Genomic DNA, 21,352 nt, shown 5'->3' on the forward strand with positions numbered 1-21,352 from the left:
ATGATTTTAAGGAATGACTGTAATTTTAAGAATGCATCATCTAAGTCATATTTACATTTTGTTTTATACATCTAAGTTACATTATGAGTCAGCTACTGTACATAACCAAACTTGTATTTTTGCTTGGACTAAAATTTGATTACCACTTTTTGCTTACAGTCTCTGTACTCTTTCTCATTTGACTTGACTATTGGCTAGTAGATTTCTTTTGAAAATTCACATTCCTTTCTTCCCCTAGAAAGACTTAAATGAGGAAAGCTGTTCTTGTATCTATCTACAGAAATGCCCATAGTCTCTGTTCTTTTTTTTTTTTTTTTTTTAAGATTTTATTTATATATTCATGAAAGACCCAGAGAGAGAGGCAGAGACACAGGCAGAGGGAGAAGCAGGCTCCATGAGGGAGCCCGATGTGGGACTCGATCCCGGGTCTCCAGGATCAGGCCCTGGGCCAAAGGCAGGCACCAAACTGCTGAGCCACCCAGGGATCCCCAGTTCTTTGATAATATAGCATCTACCAATATAATTTTTAAGAATAGTCTTTGCAAAAGAAATTTATTCAAGACTTTTTTAAAAGTAGATTTTATCCAGTTTACACTAATTGTGCTTATTTATGCTAAAATTGTCATACATGATTGCTTCTTGTGAAAAACATTGGTTAGCTAAAGGATTTTGTTTATATTTTTATTGTGTAAGCCCTAAATTTCTCTCAAATGTAGTAATGTAAATGAAGTTAAATGTAAAAATGTCCCCCAACACAACATTCAGACTAGAAGGTAAACGATGTAAGGACAGGGTTTTGTTTGTTTCTTTTTTGGTTTTACTCACTGTTGTGTCATCATTACTTCACCTAAAGTAGATAATGTAGCAGCTATTTGTCAATACGATGGATCAAATCTTATTGTTCACAGGTCTGTTGAGTAAATCCTTATACATTTTTCTCCACATACACATTCTCTCCACATAGGCAAGCTTTAAATGTTTTATTTTTGGAAACTAATATAGGCATATGGTAAATGAAAATGGTTGAAAGAGGGATATCATCAATCTCCCTCCAACTTGAATGTGTAAACCCACTGCCCTAGAACCTGTGCTGTTAACAGTTTTTGTGTGCCTTTTCAGAAATACTTTTGCTTTGGCAAGCCTATATGTATATATCTTTGCACAAAAAAAAGTTTGTTTTGGTTTGGCTTACAGTTGTTAGAAGTCCTCTTTTGAATTGGGCTCCAAATTCCCCTTTTTGACATAGCTCACTCAGTCTTAGTATCTATGCATTGTGCATCACTCTTTTTCCAGATTGTGCAGTCTCTTCGCTTTTCATGTGACAGTGATCTGTCAGGTTTTAAGACAGGTGCAGTTTCAACTCTTCCTGAAGCATTCCCAAGATAATTCCATTCTTTGACTTCTAAATTTCTCTCTTATTCTCTGGGTCCTGTTCACATCCTGTTGTAGTCCATCTATTTGGTGTCTTTTATTGCTAGAGCATAACTGTACATTTATGAAGTGAAGGGGCGGTCATTGTAAAATACAGCACAAACATAAAACCACCAAGTATATAACTTAGTGAATTATTATAAGGCAAACCTTGTAACCAACCGCAACTCAAGAAAGAGAACTTTACCATGTGCCCCATCCCTGGGTCAGCCCCTTTCCTCCCTGACAAAATAACCTATGTCCTTTTTATAGTAATCTGTTTCTTCGGTTTCTGTGTAGTTTTACCACCCAATCCCGCATTCCTACATGCCACAGTTTAGTTTTGCCCATTAATAACAATTTGGCTACTCTTTTAAGTCTCTCAATATACAAGTTATTCCTCCAACCCTTTCTTACACTTACGTTTTATCTGTTGAGGAACCAAGGACGTTGTGGATTGTCTACTAATGTTGCAGTTTATCATGTTCTTTTGTTCTTGAATTCCCTGCGAATTGCCAGTTGGATCTAGAAATTTCATCAGACTCAGGTTAGATCCCTTTGGCAAGACTACGGGTGTGAGACACCTAATTAGACACCTGATGTCTTGTCGCTGTATGATGTTAGCACCTGTTAATTGATATTCAATGCCTAGATCCCTTTCCTTCATTGTGGTACTCTATCATTCCTTCACTTATTAATTGGAATATTTTTATAATGCAATGCTGTGATTCATCTACTAGATACCCGGTTGTACAGTTCATAGGAGAAAGGCAGGATGAATACATGATTCTCACCCTACATTTACCACCTTTGTTGAAATATTCATATACATTTCATCTGTTGAAAGTATACAGTGTAGTGGGGTTTTTTAAGTGTATTCACAAAGTTGTGTGTCAATTTTAGAAATTTTCATTACCCCAGGAAGAATCCCTACACCCTTTGGCCATCTCCTCCCATTCTTCCCCCCACCCTATTCTGGACGTTTCCTGTAAGTGGAATCATACAATATATGGTACTTTGTAACTGACCTCTTTACTGCATAATGTTGCTAACATTTATCTGCTATAGCTTATATCAGTATATTTTTCTTGTGGACTACCGTTATACCACACTTTATATATTCATTCATCAGTTGATGGCCATTTGAGTTGTTTCTACTTTTTGGCTATTATACTGCTCCTGTGAACATTTATTTGTAAGTTTCTGGGTGGGCATTTGTTTTGGTTTTTCTCTTGGGTGCAGGAGTAGAATTGCCAGACCATATAATAACTGTACCCCAATAATCTTGGATAGCTTCCTCACTATCTGTTACAGCAAGGTGTTCCAGGCTCATCTTTCTAAGTTCTCTTCTCCACATCTGGAATGGCCATTTAAGAAAACTTTCTTTTAGTAGGAATTGGTATTTCAAAAACATGAGCTAGACACTAGGGATACGCATTGTTACTTTGTTGGTCTTATTTCTAGGCATCTGCAATGAACAGTGAGAAAATATATAGTATGGCAAATATATATTTACTATGTACAGGATATATTAAATGTTTATTATTCATTTACATGTTAAATGTGTGATATGAAGTATATATTAGCCAGATTTTTTTTTTAAGATTTTACTTATTTATTCATGAGAGACACAAAGAGAGAGAGAGAGGCAGAGACAAAGAGGCAGAGGGAGAAGCAGGCTCCATGCAGGAAGCCTGATTGGGACTCGATCCTGGGACTCCATGATCACGCCCTGAGCCAAAGGCAGATGTTCAATCACTGAGCCACCCAGGCGTCCCAACCAGATTTTTTTTAATGTATACTTTAAATATTTGAATAGTTCGCTGATTCAAGATAGCAACAGCATTTTTTACTTAACCTCTACTGTGGTGCATTCCTATAACCTTTCACACCAAAATTGTAGCTCTTAAGAATGTGGGATTAGAGAAATTACCCATCATCACTCATTAACTTAACCCCACATTACACCAGTAAGTCTTAGAAGAGCAGTACTATCACTACCAGTATAATTACTGAGAACAATAAAATGTTTTTGTTTTGCTATCTCCTTTCACCCCTAGTTTTTCATTTTTTATTTATTTTTTAAAGATTTTATTCATTTATTCATGAGAGACACAGAGAGAGAGGCAGAGACATAGGCAGAGAGAGACATCCACAGGGAGCCTGATGAGGGGCTCAGTCCCAGGGCCCCCGGATCACAACCTGAGCCAAAGGCAGACTCAATCACTGAGCCACCCAGATGCCCCACACCCCTGGTTTTTAAAGTCGTACCACGGCTAAGTTATCTTAAGTAACTATCTCAAAACACTCCCTTTTGGGATCCCTGGGTGGCACAGCGGTTTAGCGCCTGCCTTTGGCCCAGGGCGCGATCCTGGAGACCCGGGATTGAATCCCACGTCGGGCTCCCGGTGCATGGAGCCTGCTTCTCCCTCTGCCTATGTCTCTGCCTCTCTCTCTCTCTCTCTCTCTCTTTCTGTGTGACTATCATAAATAAATAAAAATTTAAAAAAAACACTCCCTTTTAATCCTTATTTAATCTTAGTTCTACAAGTAACTATTTTTGTTCACTACCAGTGCTTCTGTTGAAGTCTCTAGTTATTTTGATTGTTTGAAGTTCTCTTGAAGATCATGAAAACAATATTCTCTGAATCTTTGCATGTTGATAATAGTTTATCTGTGACCTTTATACTCAAGGTCAATTTTGCTGTGTATAAAATTCTTGGCTCACACTTTCTTTTTTTTAGGTATCTTAAATATATAACACCTTTTTTCCTGGCATAAAGCACTACTACTAGTAGTGATCTAGTTTTCTTAGGGCCAAAGGACTTTTTTTTTCCTTTATAATCCAGTAATTTTACTACAGTATATCATGATGTTGATTGTTCTGGGTTTATATATACTCAGGTGTGTGATGTGATCTTTCAATATGTGACTTCATATCTTTTTTACTTTTGTGTTTTGAATCCTTAGTGTCTCTTGGAGGTGTGTTACTGTTTTAATTTTTTTTATTGTAGTAAAATATATATAACATGGAAATTTATTATTTTAACCATATTTAAGAGTACAATTCAGTGGCATTAAGTGCATTCACATTGTTGTGCAAATATCACCACTATCTATTTCTAGTACTTTTTTATCTTTTCAAATTGAAATTCTGCTCATTAAACAAACTCCACATTCTCCCCTTCTCCAGCCCCGGGTAACCACCATTCTATTTAGTCTATGATTTTCATTTAAGTGGAATTGTACAATATTTGTCCTTTTTGTGTATGTGTTTTATTTCACTTAGCATAATGTTTTCAAGATTCATCCATGTGTGGATGGATATGTGTCAGAATTTCCTTTTTAAGGCTGAATGTTACTCCATTCAGTATCCACATATCCATAATATGTGTCAGAATTTCCTTTTTAAGGCTGAATGTTACTCCATTCTATGTATGAACCACAGTTGGATTCCTTTTATCTTTTGGTTATTGCAAATAACACTGCTGTGAAAGTGAGTTTACAAAAATCTGCTTAAGTCCTTGCTTTCAACCCTTCGGTATACCCAAAAGTGAAATTACTGGATCACACTGTGATTCCATGTTTAATTTTTTTTTTTTTTTTTTTTTTTTTTTTTTTTTGAGGAATTGCCATACTGTTTTCCACAGCAATAGTAGTATCTTATATTTGCATTAGCATCACACAAGGGTTCCAAGTTCTCCATGTGCTCACCAACACTTGCTCTTTCTGGTTTTCTGATAATAGCCATCCTAGTGAATGTGAAGGTGGTAACTTGTAGTTTTAATTTGCCTTTCTCTGATGACTAGTAATAGGTTTAGCATCTTTTCATGTAGTTACTGGCAATTGGTATATTTTCTTTGGGGAAATGTCTAACCAGTCTTTCATCTATTTTTTTATTTTTTATTTTTTCTTAAGTTATAGGAGTTTCTTATATATTCTGGATATTACTCTCTTATCAAATACGTAATGTGCAAATATTTTCTTTCATTCCATGGTCTGTCTTTTCACTTTTTTGATGCACAAAAGTTTTTGATTTTAATAAAACCCAGTCTACTTATTTTTTTCTTGTGCTTTTGGTGTCATTTCCAAGAAACTGTCAAACCCATCATGGAGCTTTTCTCGTTTTCTTCTAAGAATTTTATAAGTTCAGTTCTTATTATTTAGGTCACCAATACATTGTGATTTCATTTTTGTATATGGTAAGAGCTAAGGGTATGATTTCATTCTTTTGCATATGGATATCCAATTTTCCCAATACCATTTGTTGGGTTTTTTTGTTTTTATTTTATTTTATTTTATTTTTTTGGAGCAATTCTTTCTAGTGTGATTTTGTTGCTTAGGGCTAACTCTTCCATTTTTCCTTACAGTATCTTTGTATGGCCTTAATACTTTTCAATTACATATACAGAAATAATAGCTTGCTTTCTGAGGTTCCCTGGCTGTGTTCCCCTCCCTCATTTTTATCTTCTCTTTGCCTTCTTCCTATCCTGCCAGTTCTGCTTTGGTTCTCAAAAGTTTCTCTTCAGTGTGGAGTTCTGGAAAAGAACCTTAGAAGATCAATTTGAAAAGTATGTAGAAGTTAGCTTCAACCCCTTAAGCCCTACTCTAGGCCTCTGGACAAAATTGGACTTGACAAAATTCCTCTCAAATTCAGCTACTGTTCCCCAATTGTCACACCATGATTTCCAGTTGATGTCTGTGGTCTACTTTGGGGCTCTTTTATCAAGTCCAGCAAGTGCCTCATTACTTTCCTTTGCTTCTTGTTGCATAGATGCTGATACTGGGTAGGTATTGTGGCTACATATTTGCCAGTTTTGTCCTTAACCTATTTGTATTTGCCAGGTAGTTTGGTTATAAATATCCATGGGCTTTTCCTTTTGTTTCCTTGTTACTCTGCTTTACTCTGGGGATTTGGTTACCACCTCTGCCACTATCTTCTCAGAAGTCTTCAAATAAGACTTTGAAAGGTAATTCTCGGCCACTTTAAGAGAAGATACACTAATTCCCAAATGGAAGTAGACTGTCATCTAAATGTACAGTTGACCCTTGGGTTTGAACTCCATGGATCCATTTATACACAGATTTTTTTTTCAATAAATATATTGGGAAAATTTTTGGAGATTGCAGCAATGTGGAAAAAAAAAACACCTCAGTGACAAACCACATAGCCTAGAAATACTAAAAATTTGAGAAAAATGAGATATTGTGAGACTACAGTATATAATGCATACACTTAGTGTGTTGACTATGTTACCAGTAAGACTTCCAGGCAACAGTAGGCTACTAGTAAAGTTTTGGGAGAGTCACAAGTTACATGTGTATTGTTGGGGGGAGTGGCATTACCAACCCCCACATTGTTGAGGAGACAACTCCCCTTTATAGGTTGAAGTCCTTCTAAGAAGATAAAGATATTTTTTTTTTTAGGATAATTAAGTCACTTGAACTTCTTTCTGTTGAAGAAGGAACATGATCCAGGACACCTGGGTGGCTCAGCAGTTGAGCGTCTTTAAGCTCAGGGCATGATCCCAGGATCCAGTCCCACATTGGACTCCCTGCATGGAGCCTGCTTCTCCCTCTGCCTCTGCCTCCACTTGTGTGTGTGTGTGTGTGTGTGTGTGTGTGTGTGTGTGTGTGTCTCATGAATGAATAAATAAAATCTTAAAAAAAAAAAAAAAAAGAAAGAAAGAAAGAAACGTGATCCATCTAGAGACACTTTATCAATAGACCTAAAAAGTATATGTGATATTCTTGATTGTTTTTTTGTAAATTAATTCTGAAAAGAACTCTAGAAAGTTCTCCCACAAAACTTCAATGTTCTTTTGAAACATGGCACTTTGCCTAATTACAGGGACGTTGTCTGATGTAGTGTATTGGGCTGTATGTTATAGAAGTCTTTATAAACTCTGTGAGGTAGCTTCTTCCTCCCTCCCAAATTAGATGATTGTAAAAGGTTCAAATCAAATCTTTTCTACACACGCACACACACACATGCATTTTATGTCAGTCTTGATAGTTCATATATTTCTGTGGTAGCTTTAGATCATTTGTCTCAGAAATAAGAAAGCATTTTATACAGTTAGGTAATGTAGTATATCTAAACCAATTATGATGTTTACATTAGAACCATAGAGCAGATTTTTACATTAAGAGATAGGCATTGAGTTTTTGCATTAGCTAAAAAATAGAGGTCTCTGTGTAAAGACCACATAGTTTATAAATGAACTTTGAAGGCAGAACAGGAATTCTGAAGATGTTTTTAGTGGTTAAAACTGGGTATTGTAATTTTTTTAAGGGAAAATCAAATTGCTATATATTCCACAATGGAGGAAATGATCGAAATCTTACCCACTCTACAAGTAGTTTGGGACATAAATTTAAAATTTTATTCTTAACTAAATTACAGCTCTAGATATAAGGCTGTTAAGTATTCCATATATGTTCGGATTTATGAGAAAGCATGTAAAAGTTTCTCTAAATTATTTGAGTCTGATATAAAAAAAATGACTGTAGAAGTTCACCTACTTGTTGAGCATTAAAATGTTTAAGTATTACAACTTTAATGACTTTTACTTTGTTATATGATACTCTGTGTTTACGTGACAAGTTATTCCACAAACATTGATGCATGTTATGTGACAGTGTGCAAAGAAGGTATGAATTTTTTTATAAATAAATTACAGTATTTTTCCTAAGGAACTTACATTCTTGTAAAAGAGGAAAAAAATTGTCTTTCTACTGTGGGAGTGACTAGGAACAGTAATCAATTTGGCATCACAAAATAGCCTTATGAACATTTAATATATTTCTGTCTATTTCATATCATTTTGATAATGTTTTTTCTTCAGAATGCGAATTGTGGGTTTAAACCTCTACTAATCATACAGCCATCAACTAGACGTGGTTAATTTCATTTCTTTACTGTTAACATAGTTCCTGGGAAATTTTTAATTACATTCGTGGCTCACATTACATTTCTATTTGACGGTGTTGATTTGGGCTATAAACTCAAAAGTAAAACCAGTTAACTAATGAAAAATATAGACATTTTTATCTGTCAACAAGATTACTTTGGGAATTCACACTGTAGTAATTTATTCTATGAAGAAATTTGCACATTCAAGCTAATTTTAAATAGAGGGCTCGTTTAGAAGTTGAAACAATAATGATGATGGTTCTTTTCTAAAAAATCTTGAGATCATGAGATTGAGTAGTTTCATGCTTTGGAAAAAAATAGCTTTGAGTAAGGAAAGGAAGTTGTGAGGTTTTGGGGGGTAGTCTAAATGGTACATTGATTCAGAAAAGATAAGTGAATTTTTATAAGCTCCACACATCCTTAGAATTTTTAGATTGTTTGTATTGCTCTACCTCAGTAATATCTGTTTAGAATGACTAATAGGAGTAGCTGTTTGAATTAACAGTATGGTTCACTTTATGTAAACTTTAACATCTGTTCAGATTATTTTTGTTAAATGTTTTCTGAAATAATTACATAATTTTAATGTCAAAGTTCAATGTTGTGGGTACCTAGGTGGCTCAGAGTGTCTGCCTTCAGCTCAGGTCATGATCCAAATCTTGGGATCAAGTCCTACAATTGAGCTCCTCTCTCAATGGAGAGTCTACCTCTCCCTCTGCCCCTCTCTGCTTGTGATCTCACTCTCATTCTCTTTCAAATAAATAAAATCTTTTTTTTTTAAGTTAAATGTTTAAGAAATGATTTTTAGTATACCTTCTAAACAGACACATGATTTTACTTTTAAATTAACAAATATGCTATAAAGTGATACAGGGTTAACATGAATGTCATTTACCAGTGTTTGGTTGTACTATGATTAACTTTTTGGTTTCCTAGAAATTTCCTTGTTGGAAATAATTTAAAGGGGGATGTCTTCGACTTAAGCTTATTTTTGAAAAAAAGCTTTAGGGACGCTTTGGTAGCTCAGTGGTTGAGCGTCTGCCTTCGGCTCAGGACATGATCCTGGAGTTCCAGGATCGAGTCCTGAATTGGGCTCCTGCATAGAGCCTGCTTCTCCTCCCTCTGCCTGTGTCTCTGCCTTTCTCTGTGTCTCTCATGAATAAATAAATAAAATCTTTAAAAAATAAAAAATTTTTTAAATTTTTAAAAAGCTTTAGGGACACACCCAGTGGCTCAGTGGTTGAGCATCTGCCTTTGACTCTGGGCGTGATCCTGAGCCCAGGGATCAAGTCCCACATCAGGCTGCCTGTGAGGAACCTGCTTCTTCCTCTGCCTATGTCTTTGCCTCTCTCTCTCTGTCTCTCATGAATAAATGGATAAAATCTTTAAAATATATGTATAAGTAAAAGCTTTATTGAGATCATTCATGGACCCTAAAATTCACCTATTCAGAATGCACAACTTAATGGGTATATTTATAGAGTTGTATGGCTATCATTCACAATCTAAGTTTATAATAATCTCGTCACCCCAAAAAAGAAACTGTACTAATTAGCAGTTCACTGATTTCTCTCCCCCTTTCAGATAATAGACAGCCATTCTCGATCTCTCAATAGATTTGCTTTTTTATACATTGCATGTAAATGAAATTATGTAATGTGGTCTTTCGTTTATCATAATGTTTGCAAGATCCATCCATGGTGTAGCATGCATCAAACCTTCATTCCTTTTTCCTGCTTAAACAACATTCCATCCATCATGTGGCTATACCTCATCTTATTTATCAATTGATAAACATTTGGGGTATTTCCCACTTTTTGGCTATTGTGAATAATGCTGCTGTGAACATTCCTGCACAAGTTTTTGTGTGGACTTAGATTTTTGTTTCTCTTGGGTATATACCTAGGAGTGAAATGGCTGGGTTGTATAGTAACTCTAGACCTCAGTAATCTTGGAAAGCTTTGTTTGTTTGTTTTGAGATTTTATTTATTTTATTCATGAGAGACACAGGCGTAGGGAGAAGCAGGCTACCTGCGGGGAGCCCGATACAGAACTCGATCCCGGATCCCAGGATCACCACCTGAACCAAAGGCAGATGCTCAACTGCTGAACCACCCAGGCATCCCTCTTGGAAAGCTTTTTAAAAAACATTTTGAGGAGTTAACCACAGTTTTCCAAAATAGCTGCACCATTTTACCCTCCCAACAAGCAGTGTTTTAAGGGTTCTACTTTCTCCACATATTTCCCATTTGTTAATTTCTGTATGTCTTTTTTAAATTATTATTGTAAAAAAAATTATTGTAACCATTTTATGGGCAGCCTTAGGAGTATAAAGTATTGTCTTATTGTGGCTTTGATTTGTATTTCCATAATGACTAGTGTTATTAAGCATCTTTTCATGTGTTTATTGGCCATTTGTAGTAACTTCTTTGGAGAAATGTTTATCTCTGTCCCTTTGGGAAAAAAAAATAGGCTACATGCCAGGCAGAACTTGAACTCATGACCCTGAGATCAGGTTGGATGCTTAACTGACTGAGCCACCCTAGAGCCCCTCTACCTTTCTCATTTTTTATTTTTATTTTTTTAAAGATTTTATTTATTCATGAGAGACACAGAAAGAGACAGAAACACAAGCAAAGGGAGAAGCAGGCTCCATGCAGGGAGCCAGATGTGGGACTTGATTCCAGAACTCCATGATCATGCCCTGAGCCGAAGGCAGATGCTCAACCACTGAGCCACCCAGGGGTCCCCTTTCTCATTTTTTACGTTATATTGTCTCTTTATTAAATTGTTGAGAGTTTTTCATATATTCTGGATACCAGTCAGTCCCTTATCAGATATAGGATTTGCAAATATTTTTTCCCCTTCTATGGGTTATCTTTTTCATTTTGCTAATGGTTTCATCTATAAAACATGAGTTTCATTTTTTAGGATTTTTCTTCTGTCCTTTGTACTTTGATGTCCTGTCAAAGAAAACATTGCTTGATCATGGAGATTTGTTTTCTTCTAAGAGTTTTATAGTTTTAGGTCTATGAGGCATTTTTTTAAATAAATTTATTTTTTATTGGTGTTCAATTTACCAACATACAGAATAACACCCAGTGCTCATCCCGTCAAGTGCCCCCCTCAGTGCCCGTCACCCATTCACCCCCACCCCCCGCCCTCCTCCCCTTCCACCACCCCTAGTTCGTTTCCCAGAGTTAGGAGTCTTTATGTTCTGTCTCCCTTTCTGATATTTCCTACCCATTTCTTCTCCCTTTCCTTATATTCCCTTTCACTATTATTTATATTCCCCAAATGAATGAGAGCATAAAATGTTTGTCCTACTCCGATTGACTTACTTCACTCCGCATAATACCCTTCAGTTCCATCCATGTTGAAGTAAATGGTGGGTATTTGTCATTTCTAATGGCTGAGTAATATTCCATTGTATACATAGACCACATCTTCTTTATCCATTCATCTGTCGATGGACACCGAGGCTCCTTCCACAGCTTGGCTATTGTGGACATTGCTGCTAGAAACATCGGGGTGCAGGTGTCCCGGCGTTTCATTGCATCTGTATCTTTGGGGTCGATCCCCAACAGTGCAATTGCTGGGTCGTAGGGCAGGTAGATTTTTAACTCTTTGAGAAACCTCCACACAGTTTTCCAGAGTGGCTGCACCAGTTCACATTCCCACCAACAGTGTAAGAGGGTTCCCTTTTCTCCGCATCCTCTCCAACATTTGTGGTTTCCTGCCTTATTAATGTTCCCCATTCTCACTGGTGTGAGGTGGTATCTCATTATGGTTTTGATTTGTATTTCCCTGATGGCAAGTGATGCAGAGCATTTTCTCATGTGAGTGTTGGCCATGTCTATGTCTTCCTCTGTGAGATTTCTGTTCATGTCTTTTGCCCATTTCATGATTGGATTGTTTGTTTCTTTGGTGTTGAGTTTAAGAAGTTCTTTATAGATCTTGGAAACTAGCCCTTTATCTGATACGTCATTTGCAAGTATCTTCTCCCATTCTGTAGGTTGTCTTTTAGTTTTGTTGACTGTATCCTTTGCTGTGCAAAAGCTTCTTATCTTGATGAAGTCCCAATAGTTCATTTTTGCTTTTGTTTCTTTTGACTTCGTGGATGTATCTTGCAAGAAGTTACTGTGGCCGAGTTCAAAAAGGGTGTTGCCTGTGTTCTTCTCTAGGATTTTGATGGATTCTTGTCTCACATTTAGATCTTTCATCTATTTTGAGTTTATCTTTGTGTATGGTGAAAGAGAGTGGTCTAGTTTCATTCTTCTGCATGTGGATGTCCAATTTTCCCAGCACCATTTATTGAAGAGACTGTCTTTCTTCCAATGGATAGTCTTTCCTCCTTTATCGAATATTAGTTGCCCATAAAGTTCAGGGTCCACTTCTGGGTTCTCTATTCTGTTCCATTGATCTATGTGTCTGTTTTTGTGTCAGTACCACACTGTCTTGATGACCACAGCTTTGTAGTACAACCTGAAATCTGGCATTGTGATGCCCCCAGATATGGCTTTCTTTTTTAAAATTCCCCTGGCTATTCGGGGTCTTTTCTGATTCCACACAAATCTTACAATAATTTGTTCTAACTCTCTGAAGAAAGTCCATGGTATTTTGATAGGGATTGCATTAAACGTGTAAATTGCCCTGGGTAACATTGACATTTTCACAATATTAATTCTGCCAATCCATGAGCATGGAATATTTTTCCATCTCTTTGTGTCTTCCTCAATTTCTTTCAGAAGTGTTCTATAGTTTTTAGGGTATGGATCCTTTACCTCTTTGGTTAGGTTTATTCCTAGGTATCTTATGCTTTTGGGTGCAATTGTAAATGGGATTGACTCCTTAATTTCTCTTCTGCAGTCTCATTGTTAGTGTATAGAAATGCCATTGATTTCTGGGCATTGATTTTGTATCCTGCCATGCTACCAAATTGCTGTATGAGTTCTAGCAATCGGGGTGGAGGCTTTTGGGTTTTCTATGTAGAGTATCATGTCATCGGCGAAGAGGGAGAGTTTGACTTCTTCTTTGCCAATTTGAATGCCTTTAATGTCTTTTTGTTGTCTGATTGCTGAGGCTAGGACTTCCAGTAGTATGTTGAGTAGCAGTGGTGAGAGTGGACATCCCTGTCTTATCCTGATCTTAGGGGAAAGGCTCCCAGTGCTTCCCCATTGACAATGATATTTGCTGTGGGCTTTTCGTAGATAGCTTTTAAGATGTCGAGGAATGTTCCCTCTATCCCTACACTCTGAAGAGTTTTGATCAGGAATGGATGCTGTATTTTGTCAAATGCTTTCTCTGCATCTAATGAGAGGATCATATGGTTCTTGGTTTTTCTCTTGCTGATATGATGAATCACATTGATTGTTTTACGAGTGTTGAACCAGCCTTGTGTCCCGGGGATAAATCCTACTTGGTCATGGTGAATAATTTTCTTAATGTACTGTTGGATCCTATTGGCTAGTATCTTGTTGAGAATTTTTGCATCCATGTTCATCAGGGATATTGGTCTGTAATTCTCCTTTTTGGTGGGGTCTTTGTCTGGTTTTGGAATTAAGGTGATGCTGGCCTCATAGAACGAATTTGGAAGTACTCCATCTCTTTCTATCTTTCCAAACAGCTTTAGTAGAATAGGTATGGTTTCTTCTTTAAACGTTTGATAGAATTCCCCTGGGAAGCCATCTGGCCCTGGACTTTTGTGTCTTGGGAGGTTTTTGATGACTGCTTCAATTTCCTCCCTGGTTATTGTCTATGAGCCATTTTTAATTAGTTTTTGTTTATGGTGTAAAGGGGACTGACTTCATTTTTTTTTTTTTTTTTTTGCATGTGGATATACAGTTGTCTCAATACCATTTATTGAAAAGATATTTTTTTCTCCATAAAATTAAATGTTTATTTCTGGAATCTCTATTCTATGATCTTTATGTCTTTCCTTATACTATTACCACATGGTCTTAATTACTATAACTTTGTAGTAAGTTTTGAAATCAGGAAGTATGAGTCTTCTGACTCTGTTTTTCTTTTTTAAGATTGTTTTTGCTATTCTGGGTCCCTTGCATTTCCATAGGAATTGTAGGATCAGCTGGTCAATTTCTACAGAAAAAAAGTTGAGATTTTGCCGAGATTGTGCGAATCTGAGATCAGTTTAGGGAATACTGTCCATGATATGAAGTCTTCTGTAAAATTAGTTATTTGTTAAGCCATCTGAAGGAAAGTGAACTTTTAAAGATTTATTTGGAATATTTGAATACATAATCTTTGCAACTTGTTTCACAATAATCTATGACTTGTTGGCCTGTGGGGAGCTTACAAGGGAGAGTAGAGGCTTAAGTACAAAATGCTACATGTACTTTTTAAGTTGAATTTTTTTCATTTTTGTAACAGATTCATAATGGTAACATGGCTCCCTAAATAAATTTTTAAATGTCAGGTTACATTAAGTATTTAAATACTTTTAAAAAATCATGTAATTACTCTATGGAAGTCAGACCTTATTCTTTTAATTATCACTGCTTTTCAGCAGTACTGAATACTAGTATTTTTCTGTCTGTATTACACCAGCTCTCTTTTAGATGTAATTAGAAATCCCAAATAATATCTAACCTGAAGACTTTTTTATTTCTCAGTCTAAATTTAGTGTTGACAACATTACACTCATGCATAATCATATGCGTAGGAAAACAACAAATACCAGACTGAGGAAGTGACATTTTCTGTAATACTGGAATGTCAGTCTTTTCAGTGCATCAAAATTAAGGATATAAACTGCTTAGCCTTGTACTGGAATTTAATTGGTCAAGCTTAGTGATCTTTGTTAAACGAACAAATGAACATTTTGACTTACTCTATTTTCTTCTTTTTTGAAGGGCTGTTGCCCCCTTATTATGTCTGTTTCTACTTACTTTTTCCTATTCTAAGACCTTTGTGAGCATCTTCTAAAGTAATGCCATTACCATTTTTCTTTAACTATAGCCTTAGGCATGTGATTTCCCAGTTGTGAGCTGTGATAACTAGAACTAATTGTATATTGGTTAGTGAAGCCTTTTGAAGGCACAGGAAAATAGTTATCCTAGTCCTAAGGGTGGGGGAATTTGGGGACAGTTAAGGAACAGGGCAGAAGTGGCTTCATTGGCCTGTAGGGCCTAAAGATGAAAGAAACATAAGAACAGATTAGAATAAGCCTATTGATGACATATTAGCAAATAGAAGGTGTACATGGAAGTCTTTGCTTCTTTTAGGACTCTTGAATTGGGAAATTTAAACTTGAGTGATAAAGCTGCTGTGGCTAGTTCTTAAATACAGATGTACACAAAAGCTGTTTGCACGAAATTAATTACTGAATGAATAAAGACCAGAATGATTCATTTGAAGCTGACTGATACAGCCACCATCAGTGATTTAGAAATTACCCAGGCATTTGTTAATTCAAACTGACCTTGCTTCCAAATACCAAGGTTGAAGCCATCAGTGGAGAGTGAAGAATGTCAGCAGTGAGGGCATCAAGAGCAGAAAGGGGACAGTGACCAGGAATGGGCAGGAGAAAAGATGGAGAAGCAGATTCTCAAGAGGTAGGAATGGAAACAAACAAAGGAGGAGAAAAAGAGAAGGGAGTGAAAACAACTGGAGGGAGAAGGGACAAAAGGAATATTGATGCGTAATCATTGTAGTCATGTGTGTCACCATTTTAGTGTATCTGAATCAGTTTAGGATTACATGGAATCTTTAAAGAATTGCTTTTAACTGAAAGAAAGATGATGAGCGAGAAAGAAGGGAATTTTTAAAAGCATGTTAAATCACTTTTTAATTTTAAGATCAGCATTAGCAATACACAGTTTAACTTTACAACATAGTAATGATAATACTTAAGTCCTATTACTCTGGGGCACTATTCTAAGTGCTTTACATATATTGATTCATTTAATCTTCATCATAATTTTACAAGCAGATACTATTTCTCCCATTTTACAGATGCGGAAACTGAGCCACAAAGAGAATAAGTAATTTGCCTAGGCTAGTCAGATAACAGAGCCAGGATTCCACTGAGGCAGCCTGACTACTGTGCTACAGCTGGCTTCATCACCTCTACCTCCCCCTCTCCATGATTTGTATGGTATATTTCTGTAGAAATTTGTCTTGTTTTGAGAATGTAATATCCCTTTGAAATAGTTGTACATCTGCTAGGCTGACAAATTCTGGACACTATTTAAAAGTCAGTTTTATTTCCTTTAGTTATAGTAATTTGAGAAAGTTTATTAAATTAGATAACCGAACGCAAGATGGATAGTGCATGGTTCCTCTCCCCAGTGAACTAAATCTCAGTTTGTAGTTGTTTGCTCATTTGAACCAAGTATCTATTCCAGTATTGGTGTGAATTCTTTGACTGAACCAAGTTTACATTCACTAATTTTTGTTGCCTTCAAAAGCATACTTACCTTTAAAAGCCACAGACCAACTAATAATATAGCCATTACTTAAAACTTTTGGAATTCTTTTCCTTTCAATAAGTCATACAACAAAATCAGCTGTCCATACAAAAAAAAAAAAACAGAAGTACCTAGCTTGATTATTTTCCTTAGTCATCCTTAAAGTTAAAGCCTCACATGGATATTCGCAAAGTATTTATCTAAAAAGGTGTTTTGTTTTGTTTTGTTTTTACAGCCCTGATGGAGTAAAATGTTTGCAGGCTGTAGAGGAGGAAATGTGAATGGAGTTAGTGGATTTCACCAGGAACTTTGGAAGAGTGTTGGGTATTAGTGTTGCACTGGAGGAGGATGAGAATTGAGCCCTATTTAGAGGGAACAGAAAGACTTCTGTGAGGAGTGTGGGTAAATAAACCAGGAATCTACCCTGAAGATCATTGCTTAGCTCTCTGAACATTTAATTTTTTTAATTATTTGTAGAATTTTAGAACCATTCACTAGTACACATACTTTGTTTCCATTGAGACTACTTGTAAGGAGAAAAGCTGTGTGGTTTGAAAGTATTTCTTGATATTATTGAGGCTTACAAAAAGTCTGAAGAGAATGAAGCAGTGACTGGGAATCCTAAGAGATTTTACCAAGAAGAACTCATTGGAGACTATTAGAGGTATCTTTTAGACGAGTAAGAGAAATCCTGGATCATCTGGCAGTTAGGAAGGAAGTTTAAGTATTGAGTTCAGTCTAATTTGGCATTTGACTTGAGCCTGTATTGCTTCACTCTTTAGTAAATAGTTCCAGCATTTGATGACTGGCTCAGCTATTCCCCTCTTAAACATGAATTAGATAAAAAGTGAGAGATCGTGGGAAACTGAGAGTATCTTCATTGTTTCTTGCATTTCTTACCTTGGTTTTGGCTCTTAGATTTTTACTGTGGGATTTGGAATACTTTGAATTTAATATCGGTGCCTTTATATTTACATGTGGATTATCCGCATTCATTTGACAAATATATTGAACAGCAGCTGCACAATGGGAGACAATGGGAACATGAATGAGTAATTCAGTCTCTATATTTAAGCTGCTCCTAGACTGGTAGGACAGACAAAATTAATAAGCCAGAAGTTAGAATACAGTGAAAGTACAATAATAGAAATATGCAGCTTCCTATTGAATAAGGAAGGGTGCTTCAGTCTGACTCAGGAATTTTCCTTAGAATGAGGTAAGCCTTTAAATAGAAAAGGAATTAATCAAACGAAGTAGGTAGCAGTATCGGAAATCTTTAGTATGTGGAAGAAATAACTGAACACTCTCTTGTACTCTCTCTCTTTCAGAAAAACCCATGCGTGACTGCTATTTAGCTGGTATTTCAAGAATATTAACTAATTTTGATGTTGCATAACTAAATCTGTTGTAAAGAATAACATTTGTTTATTCTAAGTCTTTGAAAATTAAGAAGTTGCTTTTTTGAGCATTCTCAATTTTTACATCTTTTCCTTGTTGTAATTTTAGTTTTAAAAGATGGAAATAAGTTGAAAGTTCAAGTTGAAATTACTCAGTCCTTTTAAGGTAACATTACTGGTTGTTCAGAGCCAAACTCACTTGATTTTAGGTCTGTTTTAAACACGTATACATCAGGAAGAGAATTTCTTTTTTTTTTTTTTTAAATTTTTTTTAATTTATTTATGATAGTCATACAGAGAGAGAGAGAGAGGCAGAGACATAGGCAGAGGGAGAAGCAGGCTCCATGCACCGGGAGCCCGACGTGGGATTCGATCCCGGGTCTCCAGGACTGCGCCCTGGGCCAAAGGCAGGCGCCAAACCGCTGCGCCACACAGGGATCCCAGGAAGAGAATTGCTTGAAGTCATTTTTACTCCATTTACTCATCAGCAAATGCAGTTGGACTAGGAAGGTCCCTTTCAGATCCAAAAATCCAAATCCAGTGGTTAAATTTCATGGCTCGGCATTATTTGTAAATTATTTTAAAAGACAAGAGAGTCCACTTTTTTGTATCAGAAAATTTCTCTTCATGTTAACTACCCAAATCATGTAGCATGATTTATATATCTTTCTCTCCTCCCCTCCCTCTTTTGGCATTGTTTCTATATAGTGATTGATAATGCCCCATACAGTGAGACTCAGGCATTCATCTCTTGGAAAATAATCTGACTCTTGAGATTTAGAAATCATCTTCCCATGAGAAATTTCTTCTGTGTAATCTTAGGTTATTTGAATTTAGAATAAGCATATTTTCTGAGTCCACAATTAATTTGGTTTATTAAACTAACTTTTTGGGTAAATATTGATCAAAATTGATTTCTCTTAGTATCTTTGTAAAGTTATGTTCTTATACTTCAATCCCAAGAACATAAAACTTACTAAAGCTAAAAAAAATTGCTTACTTCTTGATCTCCTGTTGGCAATGTTTCTACTCTATTGATTTATCTTACATGTTATATCCTGGTTTAAAAAAGCCACTTTTAATACTGCTGTAGTGAAGTAATAGAGACACTAGGTAGCAATTTCACATTCCAAATCTTCCAAATCTTTGCCTCATAGATCCTTTTTCTGTCCCAAAGGCAATATTGTATAGCTCTTAGCCACACAATGAATTGTTGATTCATTTAAAAAAACCCTAGAAAGTAGTGGCTATAACTAAAACGAAGGAAAATCTGGGTATATTTATCTACTATGCATATTTTTTAAAACTATGGCTTTATTTTGCTTGAGTTTTTTTTTTTAACCCCTTTACTTCTACAATAAATATTAATATATGATATAAAGTTTCTTTCAGTTAGCCCAAGTAGAAGTCTTTTTCCTTCTTCCCTTTCGTATTCTGTTTGCAAAACAAGTAAAGCAGGTTTTATAGACTAAGGTAACTAGTTCTATTTAATGAATCACTTTATTAAAACTCTTATATATCAATTTTGTTATAGCCTAACTCACAATTTATACTTTTAAAACTACATTCCTTCCTTGCACGCCCCTCCCTTAGAAAGTAGAAGGTTTTTCCAAAATTTTTTACTTTTAGATCATCAAATTTTTATCTTTTCTGCAGATAATATCACCTACCGCATTATTTTTGGCTGCAAAAGTGGAAGAACAGGCTCGAAAACTTGAACATGTTATCAAAGTAGCACATGCTTGTCTTCATCCCCTAGAGCCACTGCTGGATACTAAATGTGATGTATGTAAAAATAATTCAATTGGTGTTGCCTTCCAACTGCTGATTATTTCTTTTATCATTTAGGAATATAATAACCAGGGAGTAATCTAACAAAACATTTTGTGTATGTACATGAATTTCAGTGTCATTCTGAATCATGTTAAGGTTATGATTCAAGGGTGGTTTACAAGTGTTTCATGTTTTGCTGATTATCCTCACAGCAAACCTATGGTATATGTAGAGGGTAAGTCATATCACCTCTGTTGTTTGGGTCCATTTGAGACCAGAGATAATCCTCTAAAATTGTCAGCAATGAAAAAAAAAAAAAAGAAAAGGAAAGAAAAACCTCTGGACTTGTCCCTAGATCAGTAAATAGTAATTATACAGAGTTGTTCTTGGTTAATGCATGTATACCAATAGTTATCTGATACTGACACATAAAGATGCTATTTTACTATCCTTTCACGAGAGGGTTTTTTTTTTATATTGTAATTTTCGTTAAGAGTAATGCAAGTTTTGAAGAACTTGTTCATCATCAACATTTTAACAGACCTTGTTTGAAAGTGCCATTTTAAAGTGTTATAACAGAAGGTAGAATTCTAGACTTTTTTTTTTTTAAGATAGATTTATTTGTGAGAGAGAGAGAGAGGCAGAAACACAGACAGAGGGAGAAGCAGGCTCCATGCCGGGAGCCCAATGCGGGACTTGATCCCAGGACTCCAGGATTGCGCCCTGGACCAAAGGCAGGCGCTAAACCTCTGAGCCACCCAGGGATCCCTAGACCTTTAAATTCACTTTCCCAGCATTTGTATTATGGATGTGTTCCTTTATCAGGAACTTTTAACTACTGAATGAGTGCTAGATTGTATCCGTTCACTTTCATTTAGTTCAATCTTAAGGTCCAGATTAAGTATATCTGACTTTTTAAAAATATATCTGACTTTTTATTGACAAGTTTTATCTTAGATGTTGGCTTTAAGGGAGTGAGATACTAATGTAATCATTTGGTAATAAAGACTGTGATTATTCAGAGATTGTTCTTCTAATTTTTATTAACTTTAAAAATTCAGAATTATTTTTGATAAATACTTGATATTATTCAAATAATAGAAATCTGTTTTTAAAAAAATCATCTTTGTGACCTTTTCATAATGAGACAGAAAGGTGCTTTTCACTGAGTTTAGCAGCATATCCTTACTTGAATATTTAGATATGATGTATTATTTTAATCACCTTACTCAGTCGTCATAATTTAAGAAATTTGATAATGGTAGAAATTTTTCATACTCTTTATTCCCAGAGTAATTGCCCTAAGGGAATGATTTGTTGAAGTTGAAAGAGAAGGTCCTCTATTTCCCTGTGGGTGTACGATAAATTCTTTTGGTATTTTACATCCAAAGTGTTTTAATCTAGAGATTTGAGGGTTTGCTTTGATT

General features: G+C 35.7%; 1 protein-coding gene across 10 annotated transcripts in view; it reads left to right on the plus strand.

The window, feature by feature from the left end:
* Positions 1–21,352, plus strand: part of CCNT2 (cyclin T2) — a 44,446-nt gene that overhangs the window by 4,009 nt on the left and 19,085 nt on the right. For 5 of the 10 annotated variants that reach the window (XR_005374201.1, XM_038565037.1, XM_038565039.1 and 2 more), the window contains one exon: positions 19,809–19,937. Coding sequence is in view for 4 of the 10 variants with exons in the window: in XM_038565037.1 (XP_038420965.1) it covers positions 19,809–19,937 (129 nt within the window). In the remaining 6 variants the exon portion in view is untranslated. Of the gene's footprint in view, positions 1–15,786; positions 15,901–16,300; positions 16,443–16,990; positions 17,158–18,309; positions 18,319–19,808; positions 19,938–21,352 lie in introns of those variants that run through there. The other 5 variants (XM_038565042.1, XM_038565041.1, XM_038565043.1 and 2 more) reach the window with 4 other exon arrangements.

Source organism: Canis lupus, chromosome 19 (genome assembly GCF_011100685.1).
Source record: "Canis lupus familiaris isolate Mischka breed German Shepherd chromosome 19, alternate assembly UU_Cfam_GSD_1.0, whole genome shotgun sequence".
Taxonomy (NCBI): Eukaryota; Metazoa; Chordata; class Mammalia; order Carnivora; family Canidae; genus Canis; species Canis lupus.